The sequence below is a fragment of the Manis javanica genome, chromosome 2 (genome assembly GCF_040802235.1).
Source record: "Manis javanica isolate MJ-LG chromosome 2, MJ_LKY, whole genome shotgun sequence".
In the NCBI taxonomy this organism is placed as follows: Eukaryota; Metazoa; Chordata; class Mammalia; order Pholidota; family Manidae; genus Manis; species Manis javanica.
This window is the reverse complement of record NC_133157.1, coordinates 184,350,654-184,366,822: the sequence shown is the minus strand read 5'-3', so window position 1 is coordinate 184,366,822 and position 16,169 is coordinate 184,350,654. Positions and strand designations below refer to the sequence as shown.

General features: G+C 37.0%; 1 protein-coding gene across 7 annotated transcripts in view; it reads right to left on the bottom strand.

The window, feature by feature from the left end:
• The window catches only part of VPS13B (vacuolar protein sorting 13 homolog B), an 861,603-nt gene that overhangs the window by 127,469 nt on the left and 717,965 nt on the right, over window positions 1-16,169 (bottom strand). For all 7 annotated transcript variants that reach the window (XM_073229878.1, XM_073229881.1, XM_073229877.1 and 4 more), the window contains 3 exons: window positions 10,839-11,041; window positions 9,042-9,249; window positions 8,564-8,748 (listed from right to left, as the gene is read on the bottom strand). In XM_073229878.1, the coding sequence (XP_073085979.1) occupies window positions 8,564-8,748; window positions 9,042-9,249; window positions 10,839-11,041 (596 nt within the window). The remainder of the gene's footprint in view (window positions 1-8,563; window positions 8,749-9,041; window positions 9,250-10,838; window positions 11,042-16,169) is intronic.

Below are 16,169 nucleotides of genomic sequence, written 5' to 3'. Positions count from 1 at the left end.
GAAGAGGCAAATCCTATTAGCTTGCACATAACTCTCGGATTCTCACCATGTGCTAATATGATAACCTTTGCCTATCAGGTCCATGTGCTTTAGAATTACAGGAAACTTATAAATTCAAGTTTAAAGCAGCAAAAGTCTAGTTTTTAATTTTTTGGGTAATATCAAATATTACTGCCTGAATTGGAACACTTTCCCAAGTAATTATGAAAAATAATAAAATGCACACACCTATAAGGTTCAGTCTATGGATAAGTATATAGGATAAAATATTATTAGAAAACTACACACAATTAATCACCACTAAGCTACAGATATTAAGCAACACATTGTAAACTCAATTTCAAAAATTGAAAATTGTTCCATACATAGAGCTCTCATGGATCCATAGAACTGGGAGGGTATTTACAGAATCTGTGAAGATGCTAATGGGCTACATAGTCACTGCATTAAAAAGGAAGCACTGACCAAGAAAGGTACTGATTTTAAGATCTTGGGGATGAGAAAATGTCTCACACGCATAAAACATATGATCTTACCTAATCTGTATTTTGGGGAGGATGCTAAAGGAGGGCAATGAGAAGATTTAAAAAGTGATATGGGGCTTTTCTCCAGATGCAGATGGCCTTTGATGTGTGCAGAGAAACAGCTTTGCCAGATATTTGCAAAGGGAAAAGCTAGAAAAACCATAGCAAAAGGGGTAAATTTTTTTAGGGAGCAAGTTCTTCTAGAAACCCTCTGCCAGTGGTGGTTCTTTGCCAAAACTATAGACCATACATAAAAGGCTTCCCTCTTAGACAGAGAATACATTGTACAGACATTTAGAGTCAGTCAGATTGGGAAGACCATGAGTTGGGTCAAGCTAGTCAAAGTGGAAATCAGAGAAAAGAGATGTAGCATAGAATAGATTCCTACGGGGATACCTGCAGAGCTCACAATGACCCGGTTCACAGCCACATTGGTGAATGTGACCCCATTCCGTGGGCATAGCTGAATGTGCCCAAAAGCACCTGACACCACCCCAGGTCAATCAGGACCATGGTACTGGATTGGAGGTTGGACTGGTAATTGTGACTCTGGGAGATCTGGGGCTTATAGGGAGACTACTAGGCAGCCTGAGAAGCAGGGGCAGGTGGGGAATAGCTAGTCTATTGAATAGGAAGAATAAAGCAAATATGGAGAAAGGAGCAGAGAAAAGTGATAGTGAGTAAAGACTCCTCTGGTTCCTGTCTTCCATTTCTATGTCCCTCCTTCTAGAGACCCAGCTGCATTGTGCCCATGGCCTCTAGGATTCCCTACTGTAGCCTAACACTAGATCCCTCTATTTTTCATTAAGCCAGCTTCAGTGGAGTTTCTGCTACCTGCATCTTAGAGGACTGTCATTGACATACTACCTTGGAGGCCACCGATCATGTGGCTGTAGGAAGACGGTGACTCTTACAGCAGCTATTCTCAGTCAGTGAAAGCATCCCATTAATCACATGCAGAGCCAGCACTCTTAGTTATTATGACACTAATAGACTATAAACACAAAGAGTATCCCTCTCAGAAAACAGGGTTTCTTGGTCTGCCACAGTAGGATCCATGTTCTTCAATCAGCTGGCAGGATGACAATGATGATGATGGTGGTAAGAGCAGCCACCATTTATTGAGTGTTGTAATATTATGCTGAGCCTTTTACCATGTAAGGCACTATGCTAGGCACTTTACCCCACATTCTCTCTCCTCTGAAGCCTTCAAGGTAGGGAGAATAGAATCTTCCTTGGAAAGGTTTGCAACCCATTGCATAATAGAGATGTCATTTGGGAAAGGCCGGCCTACTTGGAAGGCAAGGAGCCACAGGAGGGCACTTAGCATGATGGATTCACCATGATTCAGGATCTGGCCATTGGTCTTGCAATCTCAGAAAATTTCCATGGTGTCCTGGCAGTGACTAGACTTCGGAATGCTGAGTCATGCAGCAAAGTTCACTAGAGACTGATACATAAGCCAGATGCCAAGTTATTAATTTACCATGCGATGTGTAACTGCCAAGCAGCCTGGATACGGGGCTGGCCTGAGCAATGCATGACTCTCCCTCCATAGACACACTGCACCAGGAGCCAAACTGTTAGAAGGTTGTTTGGGTGGTTAGATGATTTGAACGTTAGACACAGAAATTTGACAGCTCCTACATTCGTCTCTATTAAGGTGGTTCAGCTACCAGGTGAACCAGATGCTTGGGCACCATTTCTTTGCAGGCTGCCAGGAGGACTTGTGCCAACGAATGCTTCTGTGGCCCTCCTAGGCTTCTAGAGCTGAGCAGTTCTCTCGAAGGAGACATTTTTTTCTTTAGATATCATAAGACCCAATCCATCTTGGGTGTCTGGTAGTCCTTTTACTTATTTAAGGTTATTTTGTATATCTTTGGTCTGATTCATTATTTCATGATTTATCAGTCTGAAGTAAAAGGAGAATTTTATTTTCCTTCTTTCCACATTTCACAACAGAATGGCTCACTATCACTTGAATGTATAATCTACAATATTACTACCTAGTGTTTTACAAAAAGCATAAATAACGTAGGTTTTGGAGCCAGAAAAACGTGACATGAAATTCTGGTTCTCTGACTTTTAAGTTTTATGATTCAAGACCAGTTAATTTCTTGTAGCCTCAGTTTCCCCACTTATAAAATGGGGATAATACCCACCTCACAGAATAAAATGAAATTTAATGAGGTTATAATGCCAAGAACCTAGCATAGTGCTGGGTGTAAAACAAAAGATGATCTTAACACACTGAAACAAAAATAACACATATCTCAACCATGTAGATTCTTCTTGGTTTTTAAATATGCAGTATCTTGTTCATTATTCTTCCAGTAGTTTCACTTTGATCTTTATCATATTAGTGTTAATTTAAAAACTAATTTCCTGACCTTCAAACTGGATAAACAAAGTGCAGTGGGCATCAGTGTTTGGATTTCTTTGGCTAACTGTTCTCCTCCACCAGAAATAACCAGATGACACAGCTTGTTTTGGCCTTTTCTTCCTGTTATCATTGTGAGGGTATCTTTTAAGGACTCTAGTCATGATTTTTTCATATAAGAATCCTGCATCAAATTCTTAAGCTTGAAAACCTTTTTAACTGAAAAGTTCTATGAAATCATACAGCTTTAGTAACAAATTTCTTTTTTCCCAATTAACTCAATTTACTCTTTAGAAGTCAGAATTCCCCAAATTATATGTTTCCTCCTATATAAATATATAGGTCTATCTTAATATATATTCAGCAAATCTAGTTTATGAGTTTGCATATACAATTATGCCCTCTCTTTTCAAATTATAAACCTTATTAGAGTCGTGACAGATCTTCTATCTCTATATCCTCACGTCTGTACCTTGTAGTACCATACCAGTAGTACTGATACTGAGAAGATATTCAATAATTATTGGTTGATGAGAAATGCTGTAAACTGGAAGTAAAAATAACAGGTATGTTTACCTCATTTGTTAATTGTATTCACATTTTCTGAAGGTGTTGATCTGAATCTAAGTGTCTATTTAATTTTTCTAATATAAAGTTTTCTGAAGCTAGGTTAATTTTTCCTAAATCCTAACTCTTCCCTTTTTCTCTGACTTTAGCATCAGGAATCCTATGTGTACCCTAGATATTCCTTGCATTAAAGCAATTCCCAGCTTTAGCTCTTCTTTCTTTTTAATCCATACAATTTGTTACCAATGCCAAATTCATCCTCCATATTACTTCTTAAACTTTGCTTCCCATTTGTTTAAACTGGTTCAGTGATCCTAATCCATTTAGCATTTGTCTTGAATTGTAATGCTCAAGCTTTATACTCTTAAGACCTTCAGGGAAAGAGGGCATGTTTGGCCTACTGTCATTTACCAATGAAGATATCTAAAAATTTATGCAACACAAAGACAAAAATTAATGTGAAAAGAAGAATATTGTAGTACTGAGACAAGATTAAGAAGTATGGCAAATCTGTATGAGAATTAAAATATCCATTACCAATTCTATTACAAAGGAAGGATTAAAATTTAACATTCTGGGAACAGGAGGACCTCCAAACAAAATATTCAGTAGGCAGGGTACACAACAGCATGAGAGAGGAAAACATTATGTGCCCAGATACACTGCCAGAAACTTCTATTTAAGCTCATTTAAACTGTACAACATTCCTTCCACGATGATGGCATTATGATACCTTACAGTCCGAATTTTATTGACATCTAATTATGATACTAACACTTAAAACTTAACGTGATAAACTATATAAATATATAAACTGACCACAAAATAAGCTCCTTTTTGCTTTCTGTGAACATTAATTTCAAGGCCTTCTTTCAGAACCTGTGCTTAGTTTAATATTATAGACATGTTTTTCATTACAATTGCTAAATAAATTCTAAAAAGTTATATGGGGAACCTGTTTATAAACCCCACTATCAACCATGGAAAGACAAATAAACAGATAAATTTGAGGGTTCTGTATAAGTGAACTTTGTAAGGTCAGTTTTATGAACTGAAAGGTCCTGAAGGAAAAAGTCATCAAAGTTGATTCTGTCTTTTGGACTAAAACCAAGGAGATTAACTTATCTTTGTATTTAAGAACTAGCCTCTAAGGTTGGCAGAATATTCACTGATGTCACCAAAAGCCAGTGTAACATAATGACATTAGATTGTGTGTTTACAGTAGATATTACCACTGAAGCATAACACAATGCATCCTGACATAATTCAGTTTGTAAAACCGAAACTCACTCAGTAGCCCCATAAAGTAATGACAAACAATATAATACTTTTGAGTAATACAAGAGAGGAATATGGACATTCATGCATTCATTCATCCATTCACTATACTGAGCATCTCCACTGCAGTGGATACTACAGGGACATAATGACAAATTAGATATGATCATTTCCTTTGGAAACCAGAATCTAAGGGGAAGACAACAGATGAACACATAGTTAAAATGTGAGCAGTAAGTTAAGAAATAGCAAAAAAGTTGTGCCATGGTGTGTTACAGGACTTTGGAGGAAGGTGATATGCTTGGAGATAGTGTCCAGGAGAGGCTTCATGGAACAGATGGCATTTAACCATCTGGAAGCATGGATAGGACTTCAGCAGAGAAGGGAGAGACTCACATGAAGAGGGAACAGTATGAAAGTGGGATGTCCCAGGCTGGCTTGGGGAATGTGAATAGGCCAGTTTGAGTAGCACTGAGATCATGTGTAAGGGAGTAAAAGACAAAGTTGGATGTGGAGGTGGGAAGGTTATACAGGGCTCTCAAGGTCAGTCTAGCATGGTTATAAAACCACTGAAGGTTTTTCTAGGGTTAAGTGAAATAATCCACTTGTTTCGTTAAGAACTTTGTAGGACAAGTTGGAAGGAAGAGAGATTGAAGGCTGGAATTCCCTTTAGGAGGCTCTTTTAGTGGTCTGGGCATTTGCTTGTGGAGGGGAGGAAATGAACATTTAGTAAGAGTTCATTATGTGTAAGGCATTTATTTGTTTCAGCTATAATATTTCATTTGATTCTTGTGACAATGCTGAAAGGTAAATAACATTAACTCTAGTGTCCAGTTTAGAAACTGAATTTCCAGGTACATGCCCTGAGCCTGGCACTCCAAGCGTTCAAGGAAAAAGCTGTCCAATTGAATTAACCCTGTGATTCATGTACCTTATTTTCTATTCTCAACAGAAGCTCCAAGGAAACAAAATAGTTTGTATAGTTCTAAGACTGCAACCCAGAGAGTTATTTTCACAGATGAGGCTCAACCCCACCTGGGACAAACTGGGCTCCTAGTCAGGGGAATACAAGGATTAGATCAGAAGCTCAGCAGCACGGCAACCTTCTGCCAGTCTTGTTCTGTCATCCATTCCAGGTGACCATTCTAAGTGTTCTTTCTCATCACTGGGATCAAGCTCTCCCTTTCAACTTACATTAGATGCAACTCTGTCATGCTTATGAGGCCAGGATCCCTGTCTTTGAATTCAGCCCACATCTCAGTTCCTATCTCTCCAATAAGATATGAAATATGACAGGACCTCTCTGCTACCAACTCTGCTTATTGAATCCTGCCAGGCTTCTTCATGTACTGGTTTGCTTATGTGCCAAGTCCACTGCCTAGGCCCCTGGGACTATTCCAGATCTCCTGGATACTCTAGCTGGTTGGTAGAGGCATGAGACCACAGCTCTCTCTGGTCTAACCTGCTTGATGAAGAGTTTTGACAATAGTCATCACAGTAGTGGTGGTACTAATACTTACATAGCACTGGCTATGTGCCAGGCATTGTTCTTTGTGTCTTCTACATATTAATTCTCATAATCATCACATTATTAACAGCCTTATTTTATTGGTGAAAAAAAAAGCAAAACAGAAAACCCTGAAGCTGAGTAATTAAGTTACTTGTCTAAGGAGACACCATTTTCAAGTGTCAGAGCCAGAATCTGAACCAGGTATTCTGGCTGTAGCTCATCCTCTTCACCACTAGGCTTTCCTGCCTCTCCAATGGCATGAGAAGATGAAGAATGTGTCACTAGTGAATCTACTTACTACCTTAAATGCCCTCTTTAAGATAACCAGCACAATATTACCATGAGTAGTGAGTTATCAGACTTCTGTTAATAAATGTGCTTATATCCAGCTATAAATCTGAATACAAGGGTCAGTTAGAAAGAAGCCCTTACATGATGGTGGAACTTTGTATGTAAGTATTTTAATTTTGGCTGAAAATACCACAGATATTCTGCATTTGGGCAAGTCTAACAGAGAGCTGGATTCAAAGATATTCTTATTTTATTTAGCAAAAATAATCCAAGAATAGTGGTAGAAAAGGTAATTGTGAATATGATATTGACAGGAAGGGAAACAAATTTGAGGATTTAAAAATTGAAGTAGAGTTGCTAAGAGAGTAGGTCTTAAAGTTCTCATCAAAAGAAAAAAAACCAAAGTAGAGACTGTTGACATCTTGGCAAATTGCATAGCTCTGTGCACTCTAGTTCACTTGGAAAAATGACAGTACATTTCACTGTTCTCAGTTCAGAAGGTGAGTATCTGACTAAATGTATTACAATCAGAAATTAAAACAAGAATTATATGAGTATAATAATACCTATGGTCTTGGACTCCTCTGATTTGTATTAGTACTCTGATTTGTTAAGTATAGGTCATTTAAAAAAATTGGTGAATATCTTTATGTACCAAGGGCTAGAGATAAATAAGTGATCAAGACATACAAGGAACCTATTTTCTAATGGTAGAGAGAAAGACCATAAGCAAGTCAATATATAAATGTATAGAATAATTTTGAATAGAAATAAGAACTATGAAGAAAATAAAATAAGGTAATGTAATACAGAGTAAAGTAGTGGTAATAATATGCTCATTACTAGCTAGGATATAACATTTGAGCTGGTACTCACTTAACAAAGGTAGGAAGCAGAGCCCGAGAAATGACTGAAGAGGTACACACTCAAGGAGAAAAAGGAGACTGGGGTGGCAAGAGCATAGAGAGAAACAGGGAGACAGGTATGAGATCAAGTCAGAGAGAGAAGCAGGCAGGGCACAGCTCAAAGGTCCTTAGATGCCATAGGAAGATATTGGGATCTTGTGGGAGAAGCCACCATCAGGTTTTAAATTAGGGGAGTGATCTGACATGATCCACATTTTTATAAGATCACTTAAGCTGCTGTTTGGCATATACATTACAGGAAGTCAAGAACAGAGTCACAGAGATCAGTTAGAAAGTTAAGGTATTAGGGAACAGAAGACGGTAGCTTGGACTCAAGTTGTACCCATAGAAACAGAGAAGTAGATGGATAGATGGAATACAGACATATCTTAGAAGTAGAACTAATAGGACATGTTGGTAAATTAGACATGGGGAGTTAGGGAAAGAGCAATCAGGAATAATTCCTAAGCTTTGAGAGGATGGATGTGCGGAATACTAAGTATTTGTTATTAGGTGGAAAATTGAGAGAAAAATAAATTGTATGAGTTCAGATCCACAGAATATTAATAAGTAGAATGACAATATAGTGATATTCACAGTAAACTTTACATTAAACTCAGGAAACTGACAACCAACAAACTCAAAAATCATATAGAATTTTATCACTAGTTAGATGATTTTCCTATCAGCCTACCTCAAGCCCCAAGACCACTTTCAGGTCTGGAAAGAAAATAAAAACTGAGTTATCCACTAGGGCCTTATGTGGACATATATATTTCATAGACTAGTTATAGAAATGCTGAAGAATGTGAGAGCATAGTAAGTACTCAAAAAATGTGTAGTGAACTGAATTGACACCTGTTTGTCTCATTAGAGGCAGAGACCATATGACATAACCTATCTACAACAGAACTGAGTAGAACCATGCACCATGAATATGAATCATATTATTTCTTATTTATTGTGTGTTCATATATAAATATACACATGTGTATATTTTTCTCTGATACTACTGACAGAAAAAGTAAGGTATGCTCCGAACATTTTCCAGTATCTAATCAGGACTTTCCCACAATGTTTTTATTTAAAATGAATAGTCATCACATACCTGCAGCATATCACCAAGGTCTGCTGTGCTAATATCTGGATCCTCTGTGGTGTTGAAGGGCACGGGAGTTATTCGAACAAGAGTGAGCACTCTAGGTTCTGGATATCTCCATAACATCATCCCTGGGTTATCTTCAGTTTCATTATAAAACAGGACTTCATAGACACCAGGCATTTTCAAAGGTTCTGTTAAATGAAAGTATAATTAATAGAATGTTTTTGAAAGGGAGCATGTTGACTTATAGCAAGAAAATTATGAGGATTAAAGAATATGAAGAAGCTTGGTCATTTTTATATAGTTTGACACATTCTTTTATAGTTTGAATATCTTTTCCCTGAAGAGAGACTGAATGGTTATGCGCTATTTTTGCACTGCAGATACTAATGTACTTTTCAAGTGATCTTGATGTGTTACCATTTAATGAATGTGCAGTTAAAACAAACACACACACACTCATACTGAAGCTGTGGCTACTTACCAGCATCTCGTATATACTGAAATAGACCTGTCCGTAGGTCATCTGAACTTTGTTCACTTTTAAACATCTGATTCTTTTCCACAAGAGATGACATTTGTAGTATTGCTTCAGAAACTTGTGCTTCAAAATTTTCCTGCTCATTAAGGTATCCACTGAGTAACTCATATAGAAGAACTAAACAATTCAAATGTTCTTGACCCCAGAAAACCTTTAAAATCATATGAAAAAATGTCAGTGGATTTTAAATACATACATTTCATGAGAATAGTTAGGTACCATCATATTTCAATTACTGCAAGACTGTAATCATTTTCAATTTAATTACAGACAATAATTACAATTTCTAAGAAGTAACTGACCTATGGGATGAAATTCTATTACTTGAGTAAATATATAAAACAAGAAAAGCAATTACATCATATATTATATGAATAAAAATCAATTTTAAAAGCTGAATTAACAATGGAATTATGTGATGTGATGTAATGTTTATGAATTAGCTTAGTAAAGACAGAAAAGAACACCTATTACTGTCTAAGAGAAGGCAATGAAGAGCTAAGCCAAAATGTTCACAAGATAGTAACAACAATTTTGTGGAATAGTTTCCTACATTTTGTCATGTGATTAAATAACACATCTTGATTATAGGGTTCCTTTCTTTGCACTTTTACTCTTCAGAGAAAAAGAGAGGGGATATGTTCAATGAACCTGAACTTAGAAGGTTCCCAACTTCCTTGTTTAGTGAGAATGTGCCAGCACCGTATTCAACAGCCCTTGGGAATCAACTATAGAGGAGCTACAGCAGAATTTCAGAACAAAGGCCTTGGTGTTTCCTCTCAGAGAGAGAATCAAGTCCCCTTTTCTGCATGTGAAGAACATTAGTCCATTTAACAGAAGAATGACCAGTGGGTAAGAATGATTGATGTCAGAGGACTCAAAATTCTAATCATGTTAGATTTTTTTCTGAATTATGCTGGGTAAAGGCAAAACAACCATCATTTTTAAGAGAACCAGATAACACAGAGTTTAAACCCTGAGTGTAGATACTGCTTTCTGCAATTAAGGTATCTTAGAAATGAAGGTAAGAGATATTAAATCTGTTTTTCTCTCATCAATATTATTTTCACTGAATTCTGAAAAACAGAGATAGGTAAAAAGTCAAGCTGGGGAGTTGAACACTGTGCTCTAGTCTTTAAAGTGTCAAGAGACAGTCAGTGACTTTATAATGTAGAGATGATGTACTTTGTTTTTGCTTTTATTATTGTTTTCAATGTGAGATAATTTGCTGCCATGGAGAAGCAGTAATACAATTCATAGTCTTGATAAAACAACACAGAACTGCATGCTTATTGTTAAAATATATGAAGATTTCTTATAGATGCTGAAAATCTCCAAAGCAATAGAAAGGAGTAAGTTATCAGGATGTCCCCACATTTAGCTCTGTGTAAGAAATATGGTAAAAAGGTTGAGGCAGCACAACTTTTAGGTGAACACAAGAAATTCATATATAATATGCCTCCTTAGTTATTTCTGTATTTTATAATTGTGAATTTCTCAAGCTTTTTGGATTCATGTCAAATCTGAAGAGGCCACCAAATCATATAAAGAACACATTCAAATTTACCCAAATGGAGGGTTATCAAGAAATAAGTTGAATACATTCATACCTTTCATACTTTATAAATCAAATGCATAAAAGGTCACCACATCATTACTTAAAACTTAGTGAAACGGTTCAAGAAATGATCAAAGTCCAGTTAAAAACTTATGCAAAAAACGTGGCTAATCCCTACAGACCTGTAGCAGACCTCCTCTTAAATCAATGGATATTTTTGGTACAGACTGTTCCGGGCCTAGACTGCCACTGTGTTTACACCATTTTGCTTCCAGATTGGCAGTAGCACAACATGGTCCCATCAGAATCCGACTTCTTTCTCGGAGATTTGTTTTAAGGAGAAAATCATTTATGCTGAGTAGAAATGATGACCCAAGAATGAAGCCTGAAAAAAAAAAAGAAATGAAGAGGGGCACGTATTACAATTTTTCTTTGTCAAAAAAGTATGTTTGGGCAGGAACTATCTGTATTTTTGAAGAGCATGAATTCATCCTTTGTCAGAGTCTTCTTTGTCAGCTGGCTTTCCCCCAGAGTTTTCTGCCCCTTATATAGAATTCCAGTTATGAAGCAGGTATACCTCATTCACATTCCTAACAAAGCAATATTTGCCAAAACATTATGACTTTTTCCATGTGTGAGCATTTTAAGTTTTATGAGTAGAGACATTTTCATTAAATTGTGCAAGTTTTTCAAACAACTACACTCAGAACACGAACAGCTGCTTCATTTGTCTATTGTTAACATGATGAGAAAGGGCAATTTTCTGTGATTTCTTAACAGTAACAGAGTATAGTATATTACTTTTCTAGAGACTCATGCTTTTGACTGGCCCATGTTAAAATTCAAAACAATCAAAATATATAACATGTGTTTTCTAAAAATTTTAGTTTAATCCAAACTTCACACATCATAACCACTTGAAGTTCACAAAGTCTTAAAAACAGATAGTGGCAGGTTAGATTTATGAGAAAAACTATATTCTATAGTTCAAAGTAAATATACCCAGAAAAGGAATACACTTTAAGATGTAGGTTTTCTTTTGAACTTAAACTAGAAGTGTAGATCAAAACCTTTTCATAAAACCAATGGCACACTCTAAAATATTTGGATGCAAAGTTAGCAATGGTGGGTTAACTTTCCCCCAAGGAGCTCATATTCTGAATTGTCATTGTGAATACTGAATTTCACCAGAGCACATTTGTAATGCTCCTGGCTTATTTTTCTAATGATATTTGATCCTTAAAAGAGATGAAAGATTAAAAAACACCTTAGGCCCACAGTATATATGTTTCAAAGTACAGTACCCACAGTGACTTTGCAATTCTGTGGAGACTTGAAAACTTCATACATGTTGCATGTTCCTATTGTAGAAATAAGATATACAACTTCTAATCTTCCCACAGAAGACATCACACCCACAAAAGTGTTAGGGCTAAGACTTCTGTTAAAAATTATGATGGTTGAAATAAAGTTCTTAAATTTTTTCATCAAATATATTGTGGCACTAAGACTTCTAATTCATTTATACAATTTCCTTTATTTAAAGTGACATTTCACTTAGACTGATGAAAAAATAAAACAGAAAGAAAAAAAATAAAAGCAGGTTCCAAATACCCAAGAATCAAAAACATCTTTAATAATGGAGTTTAGAACTTATGTCATAACTTCCTTACTTAACTGCATGACATTTCTTGAAATATTTACTTCTCAACAGTAAGTATCTGCTAAATGAGACATACTAACTCATTATTCAGAAATGTGTTACAATGGGATTATAAAAGTATAGGCTTAATTCAGTACAATCATCTAGCTAATGAGCCTTAAAGGATTATCAAGATTATATACTGCTTTTTATTCTCAACTACATGCATCTTCACACTATTCACCCTACAGTGAAATACCTAGTATCTGTTAGTATTCTTAATGTGAATATCCTATTGGTCCCTCATACACAAAGTGTTTAACCCCAAAGGTCTCCTAGGTTGCGTATTTATTTAATGTTTATCATTATCTCATCAGGCACCCACAATGAATAATTTAGGGGCCCTCTTTGGGGTCTCTTAATCTCTTGGATAGATTTCAAGACTTACCAATTTCTGTATCATTCTATCCAATTCCATTATTTAAAAACATCAAGGAAGAGAGACCTTAGTAATCTAGGTGATTGAAAAGGAAGACCACATCATTTTCAAGGTCCAGTAGACTGTGACCTTCCTGGAGGCAAGGGCCATCTCATTCAGTACAGCACTGAGCACAACAGCAGCTGTTCTGGACTTATCTCACTGAACTGAGTTGTCAGTTTAGAATCTGACCCTATTTTCAGCTGTCTCAACGGACAGACAGTTAGGAAAAGTGCTTAAATCTTTGTCATTCTTCACTTTGCATCACCGTACCACAGAATAATAAGGCCTGGATGGAAGAGACTTTAGAAGCCATCTATTCAAAGTCCCTTTCCTCTAAAAACACAATCACACAAAACCTTTTTTATTTTGAAATAACATTAGAGCTACCTAAAAGTTGCAAAAATATACCAAGTTCCCAATGACCTTCACCTTGCTGTATAACCAGAGTACAAATATGCAATCAGGGAATCCACACTGATGTGATACTATTAGGTAATCTACAGATCTTATTTAAACGTTGCCATTTTCCTTTTTTTGGTCCGGGATCCAACCTAGGATCCCTACTAAACTTAGCTGTCAAGTCTCTTTAGTCTCCTTTAAGCTGTGACAGATTCTCCAGTTTTGTCTTTCATGAACCTTGATACTCTTGGCTAGTCCAGACCAATTATTTTGTAGAATTTTACTCAATGAGGGTTTATCTGATGTTTTCTCACTAGAATGAGGTTATACATCTTTGGCAAGAATACCAAAAAAGTGATGCCTTCTCAGTGCACGATAAAAGGGTAAGTGGTACTGATACTTTATTACTGGTAACATTAACTTTGATCACATGGCTGAAGTGTGTGTGCCAGGTTTGGCCACTGTAAAGTGAATTTTTCATTTGTAAGTAATAAATATCTTGTGGGGAGATTTTTGGAGATTATGCAAGTATCCTCTTTTACATCAAACTTCTACCTATGACAGTTAGTACCCATCAACTGTTCTTGTCTGCAATGATTATTATTGTGGTGTGTGATAAGGTTGATTTCCTATTTCTCTTATTCATTCATTAATTAGTATTCTATGCAAAAAGAGCTGTCCCTTCCACCCCATTTATTTATTAGTTCAATTATTTATTTATATCAGTATGGACTCATGGATATTTATTTTATGAGTTATAATCCAATACTATCATTATTTACTTTGCTGCTTAAATTGAACCAGCCATTGGAAACCACGCCAAGCTGGTTCCTGTGTCCTGTGGATACACCCCCATTAATTTTTGACGTCTTCTTGGTTTCTGGCCATAAGATGGTTCAGGCTCATTTTGTATTTCTTGCATCTCATCTTTTGCATCAGACATTTCTTTGAAGAGGCCTGTTTTCTTTTGCTGAAGAATGACAGCTAGAAACCAGGATCTGGGTGGTAGGTACGCTCACTGCTTCTAGGCCCTCTCAGCAGAGAGGGCTAAGAAGTATATGTAGGTATACTACCCCTGTATATTTCTCTATCTATCCATCAGTAAATATATTAAACATCATGAATTCATACTGATACCTCTGGTTCTAATGCAACCACAGGGTGGTTTCTAGCTGCTCCTGTTCCTTATTTGTAGCCTCTTCCTATGAAGTGAGAAACCTGCACCTTCTGATGTGTTGATTTATAATCATCCCTAAAACATTACTTTGGAGTGAGTGGTCAAAATTAAGGCAAAAGAACAAAGAGAGACATAAAGGACAATCTTGTGGAAGTGTAGGTAATTATCTATAAAAAAAAAAGACTGGTATTCATCACTAGCAATCTCATTAGGAATTGGCTTGACAAAATTTTGTCTGGAGCACACAGATGAATGAGATCACCATTCTCACTCTACAGCAGCTTTCATTTATGCAAAGATATTTGTAAGCATATGATAAAATCTTCTTCATAGATGTAACTACATACTTATCGAATGTGAATCTTATTAGATATTTCTACTACACAATGTGCCCAAGAGAGAAACCTTGCAGCTGAGACACACACCGGCCCAGCTCTAGCTATATCCCAGCAACAGCATGATCTAACGACTGGTTACCCAGGAGGTAGACTAGGAAGGCTGGGAACTTGCCAAACTTTCTAGATTTTCATGTTTGATGCTCTCTGGAGTTTGATCTGGTTCACAGATTAACAGAAGACTCAGTGAAAACTGATGAGGTACAATAATATTTTGGGGCAAGTTGTTCCTCTTGCTCCCTGGTTTTGAAGGTAAGAAAATAAAGGTGCTGGCAGCTTCTCTGAGGAGCTTGAGGCCGAAGCCGTGTTAACACAGAGGAAGGGCTCACAGATTCCGCCACTTCAGGACAGCACCGCTCCCAGACTGTTCACCCACATGAGGCTGCTTAAATTGGTTTAATTTGGATTTTCTGTCATTTATAACTTAAAGCATGTCAACTGATATGTGTTCTTTAAGTAAATTACCTGGGGTAATTCTCAGTTTCTGTTCTTCCCCAGCACATCCAATCTTGTATTTCAGTGAACTTCTATAGTCTCATGACTTTAAGGATAATTTCTTAGGACAGTATACATAACCACATCTAATTTCTTAAAGAAGCGCTACTCCATGCTTCTGTCTGTAAGGAATCTGGATGTCCTTGATAACCTCTGAACTGATACTTCTGCATGCATGTATTCATCATTCAACCAACATTTACTGGTTATCTACCACATTCTGAGTATATAAAGATCAAGTGAGCAATCTGCAATTTTCTTTCACAACACAGTTATCTGTTTCCTTAGCCATCTGCTAGCCTCAAGTTCTGATATCTCATTAAGTGCTAGAGGGAAAAAAAAAAGCCAGCAACCTTTACAATATTCACTCTGTGAAGCAAGTGAACTGCTGAAAAACATGAAAACTTGCCTCTTATCAGACAAACCCTTTCCTTTTTTGCTTCTTTGTGTTTATGTGCTGTCAATTCTTTCACTCTCATCAACTATTTGAGTACCTATGTGTGTCAGCTGCTGTTCATTTTCTTTTCTTTTCCCCAACAGCTCACCCCTCACTCTATTCTTACTTTCTTTACTGCTTTTATAGGTTGCACTTGCCTATACCTCAGATCTACCAGCATTGATCATGGGCTTGTTTAAACACACAGGTGGTGCCGACGTCGACACGGGACACAGGAGTGGCACTGCCCAGAGACACTGACAGAACGCATGACAGAAGGATACGCGTGTGCCCGCCCTGTTTCTTTCATCCCTTTCTTTTCTTCTGTGCCATGCCCCTACAAGGAAGTTAGGTGCAGTTCACTTTTAAGCTTACACACTGATCTAGCTCATCCCCATGTGCCTACTGCCCCCACACTTGCTACACATACTAGCCTGCTGTGGCCTGACTCCTTACTGAGGGGATCCAGTTATGGCACCACAGAAAGG